The 17,743-nt window shown below is 44.1% G+C and overlaps 1 protein-coding gene, 2 long non-coding RNA genes and 1 pseudogene across 5 annotated transcripts; 2 read left to right on the plus strand and 2 right to left on the minus strand.

The window, feature by feature from the left end:
• Positions 1-1,751: 1,751 nt before the first annotated feature.
• On the minus strand, positions 1,752-3,110 carry LOC127754888 (flavonoid O-methyltransferase-like protein Os11g0303600; annotated as a pseudogene).
• Positions 3,111-6,067: 2,957 nt separating this feature from the next.
• Positions 6,068-8,029, plus strand: LOC127754891 (uncharacterized). 2 transcript variants are annotated; one of them, XR_008012912.1, is made up of 5 exons: positions 6,068-6,559; positions 7,295-7,350; positions 7,467-7,576; positions 7,656-7,839; positions 7,942-8,029. It is a non-coding gene; the product is annotated as an uncharacterized LOC127754891 (long non-coding RNA). The 2 variants fall into 2 exon arrangements; XR_008012911.1 differs by having other exon boundaries at positions 6,068-7,350.
• An 818-nt stretch (positions 8,030-8,847) lies between these two features.
• Positions 8,848-9,930, plus strand: LOC127754890 (uncharacterized). The gene is made up of 4 exons (XR_008012910.1): positions 8,848-9,065; positions 9,149-9,201; positions 9,472-9,581; positions 9,687-9,930. It is a non-coding gene; the product is annotated as an uncharacterized LOC127754890 (long non-coding RNA).
• A 235-nt stretch (positions 9,931-10,165) lies between these two features.
• LOC127754884 (PWWP domain-containing protein 3-like) lies at positions 10,166-14,949 on the minus strand. Of its 2 annotated transcripts, none has more exons than XM_052280485.1 (3): positions 14,515-14,949; positions 10,601-13,590; positions 10,166-10,486 (listed from the first exon to the last, which is right to left on the minus strand). In XM_052280485.1, exons 1-2 carry the CDS (start codon positions 14,680-14,682, stop codon positions 10,636-10,638), a joined length of 3,123 nt encoding a protein of 1,040 aa, XP_052136445.1. In that variant the 5' UTR covers positions 14,683-14,949; the 3' UTR covers positions 10,166-10,486; positions 10,601-10,635. The 2 variants fall into 2 exon arrangements, with proteins under 2 accessions (XP_052136445.1, XP_052136444.1); XM_052280484.1 differs by having other exon boundaries at positions 10,596-13,590.
• Between the last annotated feature and the right edge of the window lie 2,794 nt (positions 14,950-17,743).

The following is a 17,743-nucleotide window of genomic DNA, read 5'->3' on the forward strand; positions in this document are numbered from 1 at the left end:
TCACCCCGGTCCCTAAATAGGACGGTCTAAAAATTTTATATCAAAAAATAATTCATAACTTTTTCATGTGAACTCTAATGAAGACAAACTTTATATCAAAATTATAGCCCTCGACGCGACCTACAACTTTGTAGTTGAAAAGTTTTTGAATTAAAACTGTTTATGGTCCCAAAATATTGTTGCATGTTTATAGATTTTGAAATTTTAATTTTAAAATTACATTTTGGGACAAAAAATGACTTAAAATAAAAAAAAATCAACTACAAAGTTGTAGATCGTGTCGAGGACTACAAGTTTGATATAAAGTTTATCTTCATTAGAGTTCACATGAAAAGGTTATGAATTATTTTTAAATATAAAGTCTTTAGACCGTGCTATTTGACCTAGATGATATTCAAATCCAAGTTTAGGGACCGGGGTGACACAACTGAACAAGTTGGAGGACCTAAACAAGTGATCTGCAAGTTTAGGGACTGGGATGACACAGTCGAACAAGTTTGAGGACCTGAACGATCGATTTGCGAGTTTAGGGACCAGGATGACATAGCGGTACAAGTTTAGGGACCGGTGATGGACTTTACTCTTTATTTTATATAGTACAAGTTATTTGTTCAGCCCATTTCCAAATGGGCTAATTTTGCACTTTGATTAGGCCTTTGCTTATATATAAACTTTTTTACAATATTCTCTTGCTGCTGTTGCTGAGCCTCTTTTCTCATTCTAAGCTTTCAGCAGGGCAGCTTTGCTTTTAAGTGACATATTAACACTGCAGTTGTTAAACTATTGGCTGTGCAATACTGTGCTGGTCGATTTCGACACATACTAAATGTTGTGATCTTTTGATGAGTAATTTACTTTTTTTATAGCTGTAGGAATTGGTGGAAGCACAGTTGGTTTGTTTCTGCTCATCATCATTTTAGGTGCTCAACAATAGGCAACCAACTTGCGGTGTTACCATGAAGCTTCAGTTGATGTTGAGTGTTGTCCTGCAGGTTGTAACCAAATTATGACTAGCTTGTATCTTGTAGTTTCATCATATTCCTTTAAACATACTGATAGTATCTGCTCACAAAAATATTGTGCTTGCAATGAATTAAGTATTAAAATCACATACCTATAATCTATGTAAAAGATGCACAACACCAATAGTTTAACTTGATAGATTGACATTTACAATCCTGTCCATTTCAACTTTATTTGCTGCATAAATATGTTGTTGAATAAATTATTTGGTTCACTTTCATGATTATGAGAAAAATACTAAGAGAACAATTTAGATTGTTTACATGTTTGTTGTGTTTTTAGTATGGATAAATCATTACTTCGGTTTTGGCAATCCTTTTTGTGTTTCCCTGTCATTGAGATGTTTGATTGATTTCCTCACATTGGTCTAAGATTGGTACAGTACCTGCTGGTGCTCCTTCGGTTAATTCATTCACAGATTACACCACTACTGCATTCATCCTTACAATTTAAACATACGCCACAAAAATAACTCCATTAACTTATTTTATTCACATTCAGAAAAAGAAAATTAGGAGGGGACGACTAATATTGTTGAGTAGTTCAACGCCACAACATTATTGGCTCTCAATATTGACACTAAAATTGTATTTTTGCAGCACTTCTCGAGCAACTATGCATAAGTGGAAGCAATTCATCGTACCAAAAAATGTGCCTTCTATTTACACATCAACAAGAAGGCCCTTGCAGTAAACCAGCAATGCAATCCTCTGAATTCATGGGGAAAAAGGTCAATTACTGCAAAGGCATCCAAACCACATTAGAATTTAGCCATCTGTAATATAGTCGTATGTGCTCATCTAGCAGAACTGTTGCAATACTACTGCTATAAAGCTACTATGTACTGTATATCCTGTCATCGTACACATGGCAAGTTTTGTTATGTATTTACTGTCCTCAATCTGTATACATCATTTCGTTATACTTATACATGTCCTTCATTGAACTTACAAAGAACATTGTTTCAGCTGCCTACCTCAACTTATGTAATCACTGATTCTCCTAAATGGCACCACTGGTGCAGCGTGCGAAGCACGCGTTCGCCTCTAGTTATATTAAAAACTTTCATGTGTTCAGATTAAATTAAAGGTTTCACCGATTCAGAACTAGTGCAGGTTTCTTTTCGTGTAAGATATATATACAAAATGGATTACGAATTACTCACTCATGTTGTTAATTAATTAATTAATTACCTTGAGCATCACAGCTTGACTCGGTGGGATGAAGTCGAACATGTCACCTGCCACGTACTCAACAACACCGTCGGCCGGGACGTCGCCGACCACACGGGCGAGGTCCAGCACGGTGCACTTGACGTGCGGGAAGGCCTCGGCGATGGCCCTCGCCGCCGTGCCGTCGCCGCCGCCGCAGTCGGTCAGCGACTCGACGCCGTCGAACACGTCGCGGCACTCCCGGAGAACCACGGCGAACCCGGAGGCGTCGTACACCCTCAGGCCTTCCTGGAACAGCGCCGCATCCTCCGGGCCAAGCCTCGCCGTGCTCTCGAGAGGTGTCACGCCGTGGACGTGCTCGAACGGCGACGGCGGCGACGGAGCCGGGAAGTCCTCCCTGAACCAGCCGGCGAGCCCCGCCACGGTGTCGAGGCAGTGCCTCGACGTCGAGGCGAGCACGTGGGGCACCTGGCTGAGGTGGCCGTCGACGACGGGCACGGCGGCGGCGGCGCCGTCCACGAGGAAGAAGGAGACCGGGGTGAGACGGTACGTCGTCCCTGCATCGTCGGAGGCGAAGATGCCGGAGTGGACCAGCAGCCGCATGAGGCGGCGGAGGAAGGGGAGCTTGGCCGTGGGGAGGGACAGCGCGGTGACGAGGTCGGGCAGCGAGGCGGCGCCGCCGTGGCGGTGGATGGCGGTGGGGATGCCGAGGTGGACGGCGCACCGGAGAGTCATGGAGGTGAGGTAGGAGAGGGTGTGGCGCCACAGCTCGGCCTGCGTTTGCAGCATCTCGTCGTCGGTCGGGACCAACATGCTTGGAGCCTGATCGGATGCTGCCATTTCTGTCTGCTCGACTTCTTCTCTGAGCTTGAACGATGGAAATGATTGCATTACTTCCTATCGATCGTCTGTCTGACTCTGGCGCGATTACGAGGGTTATAAATAGTAATCCTTTCGGTTTTTAATAGTGGACGCTATTGGCTTTAGGATATACTTATCATTTATCATATTATAATTTTTATGCAAATATAAAAATAAAAGTGGTTCTAAATTATCTTTATTAATGACAAAACCAAATAAAAATAATTATAATTATAATTTTCTTTGAAAATAAGATGAATAGTCAAATGCAAGCATAAGAATCAACAACGACCATCTACTTAACAATTAGAAGTAGGGAACATATCCTATACACACAAGGTTTCCATACATACTCTATGCATACCAATCAGCAAATATCACGAAAAATTCTAAAAAAGATTGGACTTTTCAATAGGCAAATTCATTATCTATGAAATCTCATCTTCAAATTTATTATATTTTACTTGTAGAAAAGACAAAATTCTGACAGATTTTTACTCTGAAAACTGTCAGATCTCTCACTTTTTTAAGGCTAAAATATAATGAATTTGCATATAAGACTTTGTAATACTATTAAAAATACATGTCAGATTCTCTTTCGAGAATTTTTCGTGATATTTGTTAATTGGTTTGTACGGAGTGCATACGAAAAACTTGTATGCATAGGATATGTTCTATGAGGGAAAGTATTGTTTCTGGTCATGGAACTAACGTCTCTTGCCTGGAAATAAAATAATTGGCCATGACACCATCACTGCTGTAAAGAATTGAGAATTGACTCTACTTAATTAATTTTCTACTTGCATTACTATATGTAGACTCTCCAATGAGGGTTGGGATGCAAGCTAGGGGAGTGGGTAGACATAAAGTGTTTTGATTATTACTGATGAAACTTCACCCTGTTGGCGGTGTACCAATTTCTCATTGTATGGATCCTCTAGTACTGCGGGAGGATCAAAACTTCTTCGTGCAAGCACAATACTACTACATCATTGCGTGCGATAATCTTATTTATACGGGATTATCTATTAATTGTTCGATAAATTTAAAGCTTCAAATCTACAGAATTTTCAACTAATGGATACAACTAGTTTTGAATGAAATAAGAAAAAAGGAACAGGTCAAAAATTGTAAATCTAGAGACAAAAACAGTTATAAAATTTAATTTCGTGCTCTGCAACTGAGTGGAAATTCATTGTAACTAAGTGCTCCATAACCAAATATAAGTGTTCTATAATTGGGTGTAACTAAAAGTTGGATATGGAAACATGAATCTTAATGCAGCTTCATATGGATGAAAAATCGAAAGATAGAAGTGCAAAAATCTATCATACGTGAAATTGCAAATCTTAAACTGAAATACATAAATGACAACATAGTACGTCACAGTGGGTGGTAGGATCTCATGATATTTTTACCGATGTCATCCATTTTGCAGATAAATATCACAAGTAAGAATTCTCTATCATAATGTCCCTATGATTATAGCAACTAGTGTATGGGTTCCACCCTTATATTATCTCACATGTTAGTATACTTATAATGATAGTACCATTATGATAGACAGAGGTCACATCATGTCTGATTCTGCTAGTCGCTGTGTTGCTGTCTCTGACAGCAGGGCCCCAGATGCAAGGCCTCACTGCGTGGCCAATGCAGCCTGGGCTTTGTCATTGTAGGATTGTTATTTGTTGCCATACTTGAAATTGATAACATTCAAACGATAGATTTAGTATTTTACTCACTGCCAATATGTTGATTATAAAGTTGCACGACTTAGTTCTGTTTAGGTGCTCCTGTCGATCTATAATGGTTTATAATGGTTGGTAGGGCCAATATCTTTGCAAATTTTGGATACAGAGGCGTACAATTATCGTAGCGTGGCTTGTTTGTTAGCAGTACTGTACTATCGTACCGTGGCTTGTTTGCAGCTCATAGCTGGACCCTGCTTTAGGGCCCCTTTGAATCGTAGGAATGAAAAAACAGAGAAATAGGAAAAACACAGGATTCTGACAAGAATATAATTGTAAAACAGAGGATTGCAAAACACAGGAATGGCCGTTTGATTGGACCACAGGAAAAACACAGGAATTAGATGAGAGAGATAGACACAGAGGAAATGTTCCAAGAGGTTAGACCTCTTGCTAATTTTCCTCCAAAATGTGCATAGGATTACCCATTCCATAGGAATTTTAAAGGATTGGATAGGATTCAATCCTTTATTTCAAATGCCTTCATAGGATTTTTTCCCTATAGATTGAAATCCTCTAAAATTTCTACATTTTTCCTACAAATCAAAGGGGCCCTTAATCCTGGTTTTAATCCTGCAGACCCAACGGCCTTTACTAGAGTAAAAAAAGAAAAAAAAATACTAGTAAGTAATACACGCTACAACACAAATATTAAGAGCAATTAGCAAAGCAAGCTAGAGCTGCGCCACCCTGCATTGCATATTTGAATATTTCTGGAATAAAGCCGCAGTGTCATGCGCATCCATTCCCCATAAGGCCAAAAATCCATAATGATCCAAGAGTTCCAGAAGTGAGTGAACCCTCTATTCAAGACGCATATCATCAATCAATAACTCCCCTAACCCCACCGTTTTTCTTATTTTTTTAATTATTTTTGGGCTATCTCATTGTTTTACACGTGGCTGCTACTTCTCCTGCTCCTCGCGCGCGCAGGGGCAACCGCCCATAAGAGGTGCGCCGGTTAATTCAAATTTGGGCGCTGTGGTGGTGTGCATACGTGCCGGTTGGGGTGGAGGGCTGCTCCCGGTGAGAGGGCTGGGCATTTTTGTAAAAAACTCCTCGTTTTTGCACGGAATATCGTACACGTCCTCGGACCGCCTGACATCCCGTTGTATTTCTTGCGTATAACCCCTCGTCTTCTAGGAAAATACAATGCGAAGAAGAGAAAATTCCGCTTCTAGGGGTAGCTCTGTAAACATAAAAACCATAGGGGGTTTTCTACAAAACGTCCTACACTAACCCCCCAATCCCGAAACCCTTCCCCCATTCTCTCCCTCTCCTCCCCTCCCACCTCTCCTCTCTCGGCGCGGGTTCCGGCCAGAGCTGCCGCCGGAGGGCGGTGGCGGCGGCAGCGGCGGCTACTGACGGTGGCAGAGGCGGCTCAAGGCGGTGGCTGCGCGGAGGGTGGAGCCAGCGGCGGCTTCCCTCCCTCCTCCCAGATCCGGTGTAGGCGGAGGTGGATGGTGGAGGCGGCGCGTGCCGCGTAGGGTGGACGCGGCGGCGGCTCCGCCGGGAGGGGGGAGGGCGGTGGCGGTGGCGGCCCTCCCCTCTGGATCTGGCGAGGCGGCTACGCCCTCGGCTGTATCCGCCGCCGCCGCTGTCGGATCTGGCGACCGGAAAAGACGGCGCGGCGGAGGAAGATGACCGCGATAGGCGCTGGCGACGGAGCGGCGGAGGCCGACAGGTGCGGCACCATCTTCGCCTTCATCGCCTGCCGCCCTTGCACGGGACGTCACGTGTGCGTCGGCGTCGGTGAGCCCCTCCCCCTTCTCCTTCTCCTCGCGGATCCAGTGGTCTCTGTCCTCGGGAACGGCCTGGCGGGAGCGGGAGCGCCGGCAGCGCGCGGATCTGGCCGCCTCCGCCCTCGGGAGCGGCGGCGGCGGGCTTAGGCGGGCGGGAGCGAGCGGCCACGGCTGCGGCAGCTACGACAACGACGACGGCGATGGTGGCTGCGACGACGGCAATGACGCTGACGGCAGCTGCGACGAAAATGACGATTGTCTCCTCCAACCCCGGCACCGGGCCGGCCGTCGGCGACGATTTCACCTGTCTCGACCATTCCGCCGCCCCCAAAAGTATCCTCCCCCACTTGCGAGATGACGAGGGACTGGCTCAGCATCGAGCCCTCCACGAGTGTGCAGCGCATCAGATTTAGGCTGCCTTCTTTCAAAGGAGATTGGGGAGATTGTCACTCGTTTTCCGCGCGCACGCTTCCCAAACTATTAAACGGTGTATTTTTTGTAAAAAATTTCTATATGAAAGTTGCTTTAAAAATTCATATTAGTCCATTTTGAAATTTAAAATAGTTAATACTCAATTAATCATGCGCTAATGGCTTCGTTTTACGTATCTTCCTAATCTTCTCAATCCCCTCACCCTTTGCCTTAGACCATGTGTGTGTGTGCCCGCGCGCATTTCTTGGTAGCGTTTGTGATGCTGTTTCTTGGCTATGCTGGATTACATCCCCACCGTGTTCGACAATTTCAGTGCTAATGTTTCAGTGGATGGGAACATCATCAACTTGGGATTATGGGGCACTGCTGGTAAAACTGATTCTTCCATTGTTCTACTCTCTTCTACTGAGATTTTATTTTTCCTTTTTACTCATGCAACTGTCCAATCTCTGAACATCGTGTGTTCTTTTGTTTGATTCATCCAGGACAAGAGGATTACAGCAGGCTGAGGATTCTGAGCTACAGAGGAGCGGATATATTTGTGCTAGCATTCTCACTGATCAGCAGAGCGAGCCATGAGAATGTTCTCAAGGAGGTAGGTACCAGTACTCCATTTAGTTCAGTTTGGACTCAAAATGTCTGAATATCTGACAGCATGAGGATACTGACCACAGATACTGTACCAAAAACTTTACCTTTCCCTTCTCTGGTGGCGACGTTGGGTCAGGTGGCGGCGTCGGAGCCGGCGCCGGTGTCCCCCCCCCCTTCTCCCTCCGCTCGAGGCGGTGTCGGGCGGGTGGCGCGTAGAACTGATGCCACCGGGGGAATCCTTAGCTCCCACTTGATGTTTCTCATGAGGTATGCTTCAATTCTGTTGCAGGAACTCGAATTCGATCTATGGCCGCGTTGGGGCGATGGCGGGGCTGATTTTATTGGGATTTTCCTGGTGGATGGGTGCAGGATGGAGTAAGACCGCAGGTTAACCATTTTCTCACTGGACGGGCGTCTGTTCCAGGTCGAGTATGCCATTGAGGTCATCAAGGCGAGTTTTCTGCCCTTCCTTGTGTTTTTATTTATTGTATCTGAGTGAGCTGGTGCTTTTAATCAAATCTAGACCGGGGTGAAGCTGAGATATTAGATTGTGTGATAATTGGGGGTTCCTCTCTTGGGAGAGGTTGAGATGTTTGATTCTGTGATAACTAGGGGTTTCCAAGGGAGAGGTTCTAGATTTGGCGGATGAGTTGGCTTTAAATTTCAAATAGGGTGTTGAATTTTTTTTAGGATGGACTGAATTGTTAGGTGCATGTACTCTGATTTTTTGGTGCCAAAATCTCAACTGTAGTTCTATAAATTTTGGATGGTGTTCGTCAGGAGTTCTTTTTTCATGGTTATCGAGTGGGCTACGTCTTTAGTGCTATTCTGTTTCATGTTTCATTTGTGACTTGTTACATGTAAGTGGTGCTAATGTTGCTGATCCTACTGTAGTTTAGTTGGGGTCAACTGCGATCATGTTCTCCACATATAATTGATGACCCCTTAGATCATAATGTTGGAGGTATATGTTAGGTTCTACATCCTTCTCTTTCTAGATAAGTATTATTGCAGGTGTCTAGGTGGAAAATAAAGTTTGAGAAAAAATAATGATCAAGAGTCCTCCATAACATATATAGATATAGATCCATGAAACATTATGATTTGTGCAAAATTATCAAACTACTGTGTATCATGATTTCATTAACTCTGGTAGTTCAGTTCATTGATGCACATTGATACTTGATAGCTTGGATATGCTGTATAATGAACACTGGATGGTGAATTGACCAGGAAAGTGCAAAATCTTGTGCTTAATTTTCTTCATTTTTGTAGGCTATCTCAAAAGGAAGGCAAAGCATAGAAGCACAGAACATTGTTCGAGTGAGTGCATATCTATTCCTTCGTTAGTATGTACAGCAGGAAAATTATGAAATCTTGGTTCTTCAAACTGAGTTCTTGGATTACCTCTTGCAACTTTACTTGGCCAATATACGCCTCAAGAATGCAGCAACTGATGTAGTTATTACTGTATATGAGCCACTGTTGATAAAGTAAGCCCAGTAGATCACTAATTACGATAAAGGTGATGGATTAATATTTACCTTCGTTATTCACATCTGTTATTTCTTTTCAGATGGTCTTATGGAAGCAACACTATCTCATGCTCGTTCACCTAAACAGCTTAAGGTTATTACATTGATTTTGGCATTGGCTGCACCAGTTGTGTCATATGCTGGTTTGGTTATTTGCATGGTTGATGTTGTAATTGGGAGTATTGTACGCATTGATAGATACATATATTGAGCTTGCAACCTCCAAGAGGGTTCTCTGTTTTAAGATATGCTGTTTTTGTGATAGGACTAAAAATACTTTGTAACTTAACTGCTAATAGATTTTATAAGGCACCATATCAATTAATTTAAATCAACCAAACTGATGTGTACCTTAAATTTGCAGGAACCCTGGTGGCCTACCAAATTGGCTTGGCAATGTAGTAGTCTCTGTTGCCATTGCTATTGTCATATGTTTTACCTGTGTGTATCTTCTTTCTTACGTTCATATATCAGGTAAACCATGACACACTATATATATCATCATGCTTTGCTTCCCTTTGCAGTTACATCAATTTCTGTGATAATGTTTATTCGAAATCTCAAAAGTTTCTGCATCAGATTGTTACACCTGTCCTGTCCACGAGATTGCATCCATCCAGAAGGGAATGAAAAGAGCATCAAGGCATTTTTGGCAAATTATTGATTTTGTTCTTGAGCGTGGCATTTACCAATCCATTATATATATATTGGTTTTATTACGGTACAAAGAAATCAAGTTCATGTTACTCGGTGCATTGTTCATACAGATGTATAAAAATGTTGGTGTGATGTGGCAATTTGAGCAATATTGGACCTTGCTTCTTATGGCATTCCAGTTGGCTGATGATTGCACTTACATGTTGATGGCATCCTTATATGTGTAGTTATGTGGCAAAGCTTGTTTAACTGACTATTGTCTTTGTAACAAACAACCAATTATTCTTACTATTGTTACTAAAAATGTATACTCTCTCCCTTTGTGATGCTAACTGAATCACATACTTGATTATATACTGGTATTTCTCATTTATCTATGTACATTTAGTTACTCACAACTTGAAGCCGCGCTTATTCATCTAGTACCTTCATCAGTAGCCCACCTATTCCTGTTCCGCGAGGGCACAACAAATAGCTTCCAGACGCTTATCAAGTATCGCTACTCACATTGACAAATTAAGCTCAACTTTTTAGGTATAGATCAGCTTACAACATGTTCTTACAGAGCCAGCCTATTTTATTGGTCACTGATCTGACCTGCGGACAGCTTAACAATCACATGTTTACATGACAAATGCACAACCTTTTGTTCCTATGAATGCTTAATCCTGTAACAATCTACCGCCTAACAGACATTTTTCTGACTAACTCAGCTCCTTCACCTGCGAAAACAAGAATGCTACTCACTTAATATTTGAACAATACAGCAAAAGGTGACCGCATTGTTATGTCAGGAAGGCAGTGATACAGGAAGAAATACATCAAATTTACCTCACCGAGTATCAACAGGTTCAACAGGTGGGTAAACACTCTAGTCACTCTTCGATGCACCCTGCCGAGGATCATTTCCTGAGGCAGCGGCTGGGAAGTCGGAGAGGCGAAAGCTAACAAGAGCTGGTCCAAGAGCACCGATTTTCCCTGCGCCTGCAAATGCTGCCTCAGCATCCATGCGCCTCTTGAAGATCACCTGAGCGCAGTTAGCATTGTTTGCAGTCTCTGCCTTGGCTTCATTGACGGGTCCATATTGGCTAAAGATTTTGATAAGGTCACTGCGTGACGGAACAGCACCTGGCCTGCTGAAGTGCAGCACTAGTCCAGCAAATGAGGAACTTTCCGTTTCTTCAGAACTTACTTTAGTTCCATTTGCAACAGTCAGTTGTGTTTCTGCATTCGGTTGCTTGTTCTCTGAACCTTCAACAGTTGGTCCCTCTACATTTCCCAGTGATGATGATTTCATGGCAGGTTTTTTAACATGTTCCTTCTTTCTTGTTCTGTTCACACCCTTATCTTTCTTTTTTCTGAGACTAGACAGTGGTTCCTCCACATTAATCAGAATGTCAGCCCAATAATCATCCTGCATATGATCAGCCAAGGGCTGTTCCAAAGGAGTGGGCTCAGTGCTGGCAGCTTTCTCAGGAATATCCTCATCAACATCAGAAAATGAAGCACAGGATCCAGTGTTAGTTGCCTTCCCATATATCTCCTTCTCAACATCAGACCTAGAAGCATACGAGTACTTCCTGAAATCAGTAAAGAAGTTCATGCCTGCACTGGAAAATCTCTCCTTTTTCTTAAGATTAAATACTGCTAGGGAGAGCTGTGACAGCATTTCAGAACAAGACAGCGAATTTTCTGTCAAGGTATCAGTCTTGCCCTTTTTCACCTTCAGAGAATGTGCAGACTTGTCTGGAGCATTTACTTGTCTTTCTTTAGTGCTACGAGAATTCTTCTGAGATACTGCGCCATTAGCTTTGCGAACGGGTCGTGTCTGTGACATTTGTCCAGCAGCTTTGTGCATCAATTCTCCAACCTTTGTAGTGCTCTTGCGGGAGACAGGCTGTGGCTGGGAAGACAAATCCCCCAATGTGTCAAGTTTCTTTCTTTTCCTAGTCTTCATTGTATCCTCCAAATCACGATCAGGATCCTCAAGTTTCTCAGTTGATGCATCCATAGAACGCTTGCCTCGAGCCTTGCTTTTACTACCAGAAGAAGGATTAGGCACATCTGTCACTGCCATAAGTTCAGAAAGTTTCTTCTTCTTCCTACCCTGCTCTGAGATTCGCGCTTCCGAAGCTACCGAGGTTTCACCACGCGTTGACCTCTTGCCAGAAGAAACAGAAACATTGGCATTGCCATCTTCAAGTCCGTCCCCATCCCCTGTGGTTTTATACTTCTTGCGTGCAGAGCCAGCTCTACGCCCCACCTTATTCTCCTTGAGCAAAGCAGTATTCTTCTCTTCCACCTTTAAGGATTCAGCACCACTATCCTTTCCCCTGCCTTTCAAGGCTACCGGGGTGCCTCCCTTCATGCGTGTCGATCTTGTTCTGCGTGCTGATTTGCTCTCACTCAAGGTTTCATCCACAGCCTTCTTGGACAGTTTTTTGCTTGCACCAACTGTTTCAAGCCCATCTGCATCTTTTGAGGTGTTTTTGTTCTTCTTTGCTGATCTGTTCTTGTTCTTTGACTTCTCTGTTTTAATCGATGTATCATCAGTTGCCCCTTTCCTTGGCACAGAACCTTTGTCATCCATATCAAGCCCATCTGCATCTTTTGAGGTGTTTTTGTTCTTCTTTGCTGCATTGTTCTGGTTCTTTGACTTCTTTGTTTTACTCGATGCATCATCTGTTGCCCCTTTACTTGGCACAGAACCTTCGCCATCCATATCAAGCCCATCTGCATCTTTTGAGGTGTTTTTATTCTTATTTACTGCACTGTTCTGGTTCTTTGACTTCTTTATTTGTCTTGATGTATCAACTGTTGCCCCTTTACTTGGCACAGAACCTTTGTCATCCATATCAAGCCCATCTGCATCTTTTGAGGTGTTTCTGTTCTTCTTTGCTGCACAGTTCTGGTTCTTCGACTTCTTTGTTTTACTTAATGTATCTTCTGTTGCCCCTATACTTGGCACAGAACCTTCCTCATCCATAATCTCCTTCTTTCCAGCCTCCGGCAAAACCTTTTTCTTGCGTGATGAACTCTCACCACGCCTTGGCTTCTTCTCCATGTCCATCACATCATCCCCACCACTTTTATCCATCCTTTTCCTCTTGGTGTGTGGGATCGCCACAGAAACATCCTCAATCCCCTCAAAGGTCACAAACTCAGGGAGGTGCCTACTACCCCTTGAGCAATTGAATGCCCTAAGCTGTGCTTTGGCAGTTGTAAGTTCGAGACGGTCGGCACCAGCCAGTGGATTCATTCCCAGAGCTAAGATGTAGTCAAGAAATGGTCTACCATGATATGCACCCCTCATGTACGCACCATCTACAACGGCACCATAAGCCCCTTCACGGATGCCAGAATTCTCAATCTCTTGCCTCTTGCCAATGCTACTACCAAAGCAGGTGCATGAGAGGCCTACCTCTACACGACGACCAACCTCTTGCAGTGCAGCATCCACAGCGGATACAAAACCAGACATGGTGCTCTGGCTGGCCAGGCGCGTGAAGTTGCTGCAGAATGGCAGAAGTGCGGAGGCATCGCTCCAAGCGAAGGTCTTGTCCCAGAAATAGGCGACAAGGGGAGCGCCTGCCCTGGTATGCTTCAGTGCAAGCTCAGAAGCATCTGCAGCATCAAACACCTGGCCCGGCCACCATGGGTGACTCCGCACCTTGCCCCAGACAAGCTCTGGCGGTGCAAAATCATGGTCTCCCTCGTCCTGAAAAGTGCAGTCATAGCGCGCGCTTCCATGGTTCCCCTCTTCCTCCTCCTGCGGTGGCGGTGATGGTTGGTTCTTGGGGCGGCCAGAGCGAGGGCTTTTGAGAAGCTGAAACAACCCACAATTAATTAGATTCTAATTAAAAATTGTATATCTTAATTCGATCCATGCGATTGGTTAAACAAAAGAATGGCAACTTGGTTAAAAATTTAGAAGCTAGAACTTTTTTAACCCAAATTATATACAAAAAATTAATTAGACATGATACTATTGTCTAAATTATACAAATTGTGGTAATACACTAAATCTTCACCATCCATAATTAGTACAAACATGAGTATAACAATATTTTGAAGTATAATACTTAAAATTACATCAGTGCATACACTTTGTTTAGCATACAACAAACTAAGCAGAATACACTGAAGTATAAATCTAGCTTTGCCATGAGTTATTATCATGTACAGACAACAAAATTACCTACATAAAAGCTCTGTTAGGTGTCTTAATCTAGCTTAATATTTCCTCTAGCAATACCCAAATCACTTACAAGTCACCAGCCATATTATGTCATATAGCAGCCACACATCACCACCATGGGAAGGAGCCACACTTGACCTTGTCCAAATATCAACAGCCAACAGTACAAGCATGTATGCGCAACCATTTCTATACAACGATAAGATTGCAGGACGAGCAGAAACAAGTAGTAGAGGAGGAAGAACCTGCGCCACTACATATCCATTCCTACCCTCTTCATCTCTGCCCCCCTACAAGTATGATTCCTAGAATCCAAATCAACAGCAAATCACTATCACTAACTCAAATGTAGCCTAATCACTCTCCTCGTAGCAGAAAAAAAAAGAGAGAGAGATGAAACACTAGATAGATTGAAATTAGGGTTCCAAAACCCCCCACATCGAAGCACACACAAGGCCTTTGCTCAAATTTCACAGCTCAATACCTGAGAAAGCTCACAAAGGGTAGCACTAGCACAGAATTCGAACCGGAGAGAAGAGCATAGGCACCTACCTCACCGCCGGCAGCGGGTCGGCGCCGACCACCGCGCTCGCCAGTTACGGCGGCTTGCTTGGAGCGCCTACGGCCGGAGCTCTCCGTTGGTGTTTCCCCACCCGACGATGCGCTGCGGGTTCGGGCTGCGCGGCGCGCAGAGGGGGTGCGAACGGCGTCAGTACCCATGGCCTTTGCAGCGGCAGCAGCAGAGTTTTTAGGGTAGGGATTTGGGGGAAGAAGCAGCCATTAGCAGGAGCAGGATGTGGGAGATTTGGGGGAACCGCCTGCTCCCGAGAGCCGAGCAGCAGCAGGACGGTTTTGTCTGTCTCCCGGGCGAAAGCCGAGCTCCGGTGAGAAGGCGGCGGCGGCGGCGGGTGGGGATGACGTCGACGGCGGATGCTCGAGGTCGGGGAGAGAGGGGCGTGCTGTGGATGGGGATTGACCGCGGAGGGACAGCTATACCTTCCCATCAGTGGGCTTATTGGGCTGTTCTTCAATGGCTTTTAGCCCATCACAATTTTCTTTTTTCACTCTTAGGTCCTGTTTGGCACAATTCCACGTCACAGTTACATAATAGATTATTTGAAGGTTGTATGTTAAATTATAAATGTTTAAGAATTTTAGATTTCATTTAAAATAAAAACAAAATAGTTTATTCATATGTTAAATTATAAATGTTTAAGATTTTCAGGTTCTATGTGATGTGATGTGTCATGTGTAAAATACCCACTTTAAAAGATCTTGGATCTGAAGCTATACCAAAGAAATCATTTTAGTTGTTTATTGTCTCAGTGAAAAACTATGGTAATTTCAATATGTTTAGAAAATCTTTTGTGCCAATAGGTTAGGGCAAGGCCAATGCTTATGGTTCCATCAGCCATATATGTGGGACCCGCTATAGTAAGCATTAGTTATGTCCATATCCACAATGGCTGTGCCTATGGGAGAAAATAAGCTGGGTCCCAATGGGTCCCACCGAAGGATAAAAAAGATCACTTCTTATCCTCCTGTGAAACTCTTTGCACAATGAAAATTCCCCAAAAGTACTAGCGTGAACAGCACATCAAAAAGTATTTTATTCTATGTTAGAGTTTGGATATATTGCATGTACATGTGATAATACTCCCGTATGGCTGAGGATAGAGTTTGTTGTGTTAGTTAGATAAGATAGGATCAATCTATGTAATTTAGCTGTACACAACAAACTCTCACCGAAGCTATTTATCTCTTGTAATCCTGTCGCCCGGTTGTGGCATTATTATCAACACGTAACCTCCTCACCGTAGGAGTTCCTCGCTTCCACATGTATCAGAGCCGCCCGCTAGATTAAATTAGCTCGTCTCTGTGTTTTTGCAATGGCGAGTTCTTCCTTAGCGGCGTCGATCTCCAACCCATTGTTCGGGATCCAAATCTCGGAGAAACTCACCAAGCAAAACCATTCCCTCTGGTCTGCACAAATCCTCACCACCCTACGGGGTGCACAGCTAGAAGGGCACATCACCGGCACAGCTGAAGCTCCGGCGGCCGAGTGTGAGAAAGAAGATGGCGACAAGAAGGTCAAGACCACCATCTCCAATCCAGAATACATCAAGTGGTTCGTCCAGGACCAACAGGTGCTGGGGTTCCTCTTCTCCTCCTTATCACGGGAGGTCCTGTAGCAAGTGGCTGGCGCGAAGACGGCGGCCCAAGCATGGAGCATGATCAATGACATGTTCACCTTCAAGTCCAAAGCTGGCGCCATCAACGTTCTCCTTTCACCGACGACAACTCAGAAGGGACCCATGTCCATCTCTGAGTACATCACCAAGATGCGATCTCTCGGCGACGAGATGGCGGGTGCAGGGAAGCCTCTTGACGATGAAGAGCTGATAGCGTACATCATCAATGGCCTCGACTCCAACTTCGATGCAGCAGTTGAAGGATTGATGGCAACGGCAAGAATCGCACCCCTTTCAATTTCTCATGTGTATTCTCAACTCTTGAGTTATGAAAACAGGATTCGGATTTGTCAAGCCTACCTCACCACGTCGGCGAACGCTGCAAATCGCGGTGGTCGTGGTGGCCGCGGTGGAAATCGTGGCGGGCGCAGCAACGCACCTCGCGGCGGCCGTGGTGGTGGCCGCGGGAACACAGGTGGTGCCAACCCTGGGCGAGGGCGTGGCAATGATACTCGCTCGGTGTGCCAAGTCTGTCACAAAAGAGGTCACGTTGCAAGTGATTGTTGGCATCGCTACGATGAGAACTACGTCCCCGACGAGAAGCTGGGTGGTGCGGCCACATATGCCTATGGTGTCGACACCAACTGGTATGTTGACACTGGGGCAACAGATCACATCACAGGGCAGCTGGACAAGCTGACCACAAGGGAGAAGTACAAAGGAACAGATCTGATCCACACGGCCAGTGGCGAAGGTATGAATATTAAACACATTGGTCATACCATTGTTCCTACCCCTAGTCGTCCTTTACATCTCAAAAACATACTTCATGTCCCACAAGCATCGAAAAATCTAGTCTATGTTCATAGACTTGTTGCAGATAATTATGCTTTTCTTGAAATTCATGGAAAATATTTTTTTGATTAAGGACAAGGCCACGAGGAGGACAATTCTTGAAGGACCATGCCGGCGGGGTCTCTACCCTCTTCCTATCGGCACACCCTTGAGACAAGCCTTCGCTGCTGTGCCATCGTTTGAACGGTGGCATGGTCGTCTTGGTCATTCCTCCAAACCAGTCGTTCTTAGAATTCTTAGTCAAAATAAATTACCATGTCTTAGTAATTCAGTCAATTAGTCTATGTGTGATGCCTGTCAACATGCAAAATGTCATCAGTTGCCTATTCCTAGATCATCTAGTGTTTCAAATAATCCTTTGGAACTTATTCATTCCGATGTATGGGGACCTGCTTCTACTTCTGTAGGGGCAAAGAAATATTATGTCAGTTTTATTGATGATTACAGCAAATTTATTTGGATCTATTTCCTTAAGCACAAATCTAAGGTTTTCCAGAAATTTCATGAGTTTCAAAAACTTGTTGAAAGACAATTTGATAGGAAAACTCTTGCTATGCAAACCGATTGGTGAGGTGAATATGTCAAGTTAAACACCTTCTTTAATGAGATAGGCATATCACATCATGTGTCTTGTCCTCATACACATCAACAAAATGGAGCTGTTGAGCGCAAACATCGTCACATAGTAGAGGTTGGTTTAGCTCTCCTAGCCCATGCTTCTATGCCACTTAAAT

Source organism: Oryza glaberrima, chromosome 11, assembly GCF_000147395.1.
Source record: "Oryza glaberrima chromosome 11, OglaRS2, whole genome shotgun sequence".
In the NCBI taxonomy this organism is placed as follows: Eukaryota; Viridiplantae; Streptophyta; class Magnoliopsida; order Poales; family Poaceae; genus Oryza; species Oryza glaberrima.